Below are 4,401 nucleotides of genomic sequence, written 5' to 3'. Positions count from 1 at the left end.
ACGTACAACCGTTTATATATCACGCGCGGTTTTGTTCCATTATATTCAGAAATGTTCAGGTTTTAACCTAACATTTCTGTATCTCGCCTATTTTACCTTTGAAAAAGAATATTTATTCGAAACGTCGGATTTAACAGCTATTTATACGGACTGATTTATAAGTTCCATATGCATTTCTATGTATGTATGTATGTATGTATGTATGTATGTATGTATGTATGTATGTATGTATATGTATGTATGTATGTATGTATGTATGTATGTATGTATGTATGTATGTATGTATGTATGTATGCATGCATGCATGTCCATGAATGACACTTTGATTGCATGTCAGTCTCTCTTTGTGTCTCTAAGTTGGGCGGTTATTTTTGTATATTGATAATATTACTGGAACACTTTCCTACAGAATTTACTGAAGCAATCCAAATGAAGAGTAAATAAATTACAGAGGGTATATAATATCACTATATCAAATCACGTCACATAACATAATATCACATCATATCATCACATGACATGACATGATATCACATCACATCACATCACATCACATCAAAGCATGTTGTATCACATCACACTGTATCACACCACATGACACCACACCACATCCAATCCCATTGTCATATCACTTCTTGTCACATCATTTCACGTCACGCATGTCAAGTCTTGTCACGTCACGTAACACCAAACGGCACCACACATCATCCCATCTGATCCCATCATATCCCATCCCATCTCATTTCATCACATCACATCACATCACATCACATCACATCTCATCACATTATATCACATTACATCACATCACATCTCATTTCATGCCATCCCATCACATCACATCACATCACATCACATCACATTACATTATATCACATCATATCACATTTCATCACATCATATCACATCACATCACATCACATCACATCACATAATATCCCATCACATCACATTTCATAACATCACATCAAATCACATAACATAACATCACATTTCATCACATCACATCACATCACATCACATTACATTACATCACATCACATCACATCACGTTACATCACATCACATCACATCACATCTCATCACATCACATCACATCACATCACATCAAATCACATCACATCTCATCACAAAAAGTAATAGTCGTACCTGTGGTGTCGGCGCTTTCCCCATTTTCTGTTGTAGTATCTGGTTCTGTCAAAATTAAACAATATGCATATATTTACACACAATGATTACATTCAAAGTCAAATGTACAATTGATTGCAGTCTGTTATCATGGTTTTAAGATTTACATTTCAAATAAGATGGTGTCTAGTTCTTCGATTTGTAATTCAATTAAGAGACTTGAAATTCTGGACATTTATCAACAACACAAAGTACAGTAGTGTGTCGTTCACTGTGTACTTAACATACACAGATACACATGGTACATACATGCATACATACATACATACATACATACATACATACATACATACATACATACATACATACATACATGTATGTACATGTATGTACCGTGGAGTCATGATGGGTGAATGGTTAGCGTGACCGGCTTGGAATCTACAGGTTGCATTTTCGAGCCCCGTCGCTGCCTGCTGTTTGTTTCTGAGTGGCTAAAGTCATTGGGCAAGATTTGAACCACGACTGTGCTTCAGTCAACCCAGCTGTATAACTGGGTACCTGGTAGGATAGAGGTTACAATGTGAAGGCTTTAATCCAATGCGCTTAAATGGCTGCAATGGATTGTATGCTCCCCGGGGAGTTGAGGAAGACATACATACATACACACATACATACATACATACATACATACATGCATACATACACACACATACATACATACATACATACATACATACATACATACATACATACATACATACATACAGCTGTGAAAATTAAATCCCATCCAATATAATTTTGGGACTGAACCCTAATATCAGCTGCCCCAACTTGATAACGCGTAATGTGATTGGGCAAAGGATCCTGCTGTGTTTGTTGTGTCTCTGTTATTGTTAGTGTACAGTTGAAATATGTCTATCTTTGTGTCGAAAACGTAATGTCCCATGAGTGAAACACCAAGCCTACATAATTTTAGCTGTAAACAGTCTTAGGTAAATATCTTTTTGACTGGGAATTTCAGAGTTTAAATTGTACCGTACTGTAGACTGAAAGATTGGTCGTAGGGGGCGCACTTTAAGAGCACCCTTGGCGGTGAAGCTTTCACTTTCAATCCAGGTTGAACCCTGCGGCATACACTACCAGTTCTATAGTATATATAGATGGCGTGTAGTTAGTATGTATATAATTGTGAATATGGTCAAGTTACTCCAAGGTGTTAACTACGATAAGGGAAAATGAGGAGGCTTTCTTCATAACAATATGTGTATATGTATACTAGTGTATATATATATATATATATATATATATATACACTAGTGTATATATACTAGTGTATATACTAGTGTATATATATATATATATATATATATATATATATATATACGCACGCACGCATGCATGCGCACGCACACACCCACACACACTCGCACGCACACACACACACACACACACACACACACACACACATACTCACACATATGTATTAGTATATAGCTGGAGGTTGAATTTAAACTGACAGATTGGTCGTAGAGGGCACAATTTGCAGTCGTGATATAATGATAGCGCCTCATCAGCCGCAATGCAGGATGAATCATTCCAAGTTCTACAGTAACTGTAGATCCCTTATCATCACATCAAGTTGTTCACGTACAGAGGTAAAACGTCATGCCACACGACTATAACTAATATTCATTGATTCAAAAAGAAATGAGAAACGAATTCGCACAAGATTATTATGCAAGGTGTATGCACATTTTGCTTTATTCTGAATAGCATGGTTAGATATAGGCAGATGTTTATACACATTTTCGTGAGTGGATACAAAAGGAATACACAACTTTGAATTCCCTAGCTACAATAACTTAAACTTAAGTCATGGCGTTACTCTTTCATGATAATAATTCGGATGATAATAATTACTCTGGTAATTGAGCCTTCGGTTTACTAAAATTCCTATAGTTGTCTGAGAATAGACATAGACTAAAACTATTTTCACGACATGTTGATGCAACAGCGATAAGCTAATGAACGGATGTTAATTATAGTCTCAGTATACGTAGAGAGTTTAAATTCCATAAACTTGCACTGTTGTGTTTTGGGACTTCCAATGTTTACACTATTTTGACCACAGGGTGATTAGAATGGCACAACAGAGGAACTTCTAGCACCCACTTCTCAGTAACTGCCACATTAAAGAACGATAGATATAGTTTGCATCTGTCTTAGAAACCCGAAGGCCCGATTACCAGTGTATATAAGTAATCACTGTTACCTTGAAATAGAAATGGCACATACACTTCATATTGGCGCCAATTTCAAAGTAACATCCCCTTTTAATCTTGGTTATGATTGATTTGATGCGTGGCATAACAAATACTATATATGCAAACTAGAAATAAAAAAAAATCAGTACACGTGATCTACATTGCCATCATTTTAACTTCATTTTGTGTTTACAAATAACATTAGGGAGCAAATGAAGAAATAAAAAAGGTGGGAACAAATTAATTTTAAACTGAATCGAAGTTTGCCCAAAAGAAGGGCGCAGTCATATCCGTTCTCCGGTCTACGGATTTCGGGTGATAGTTGCAACATACTGGAACTCCCCGACGAACTGCTTGACAGTTGGGTCGTAGTCGCCGCCCCAATTGACAACGACGACATAGAGATGGGTGTATTCACCTGTAGTGGTAGTCAGAATGACGGTGTTGGAGAGCAGCATGGAAGGGTTACTCTTTATAACATTGGGTAGGTCAACATCACACGGTAAAGCGATGCACACGTACTGGGTATATGCACTGATACCGTCGGTACCGAACACCTCGGAACTGATAGTGTAGCGTTGAGATGTTTCCGAGTTTGCGCAGAAAGACACGTTGAGAAGGACTTCTTGTTGGTATTGTAATCTCACGTTCTTAGAAATGTGCACTATCTCTGACAGATAGTAGTAGTCGTCGTTCGTCAGCGAGGAGACATCGGTGTGATTTCGAGATGTTTTGTCGTTGGTTGGTATGGCAACATTAGCCTTTAGAAAGAATAACAGTGAGATACACAGATTAAATGGCATCGTGGTCAAGGCATTAATTAGTTATCAGTGATAGACAAATAAAATACGCACAAACATATATATATACATGCATGCATGCATGCGCGCACCCCAACATGCTCGCTAAGGGACCGGTCAGTTTTTCCAGCGGGGGGGGGGGGGCGGTGGTTTCTTAAATCGGGCCGACAAAAAGTCACTGACCCCCCCCTATCTGTAAAACCAAAAGC

At 37.7% G+C, this 4,401-nt stretch overlaps 1 protein-coding gene across 1 annotated transcript in view; it reads right to left on the bottom strand.

Moving 5' to 3' along the window:
* Positions 1-2,858: 2,858 nt before the first annotated feature.
* The window catches only part of LOC144440067 (uncharacterized), an 8,658-nt gene continuing 7,115 nt past the window's right edge, over positions 2,859-4,401 (bottom strand). The window contains exon 4 of the mRNA XM_078129311.1: positions 2,859-4,153. Coding sequence (XP_077985437.1) covers positions 3,695-4,153 — 459 coding nt within the window. The 3' untranslated portion in view covers positions 2,859-3,694. The remainder of the gene's footprint in view (positions 4,154-4,401) is intronic.

Source organism: Glandiceps talaboti, chromosome 9 (genome assembly GCF_964340395.1).
Source record: "Glandiceps talaboti chromosome 9, keGlaTala1.1, whole genome shotgun sequence".
Taxonomy (NCBI): domain Eukaryota; kingdom Metazoa; phylum Hemichordata; class Enteropneusta; family Spengelidae; genus Glandiceps; species Glandiceps talaboti.
This window is presented reverse-complemented; position numbering and strand designations above follow the sequence as displayed.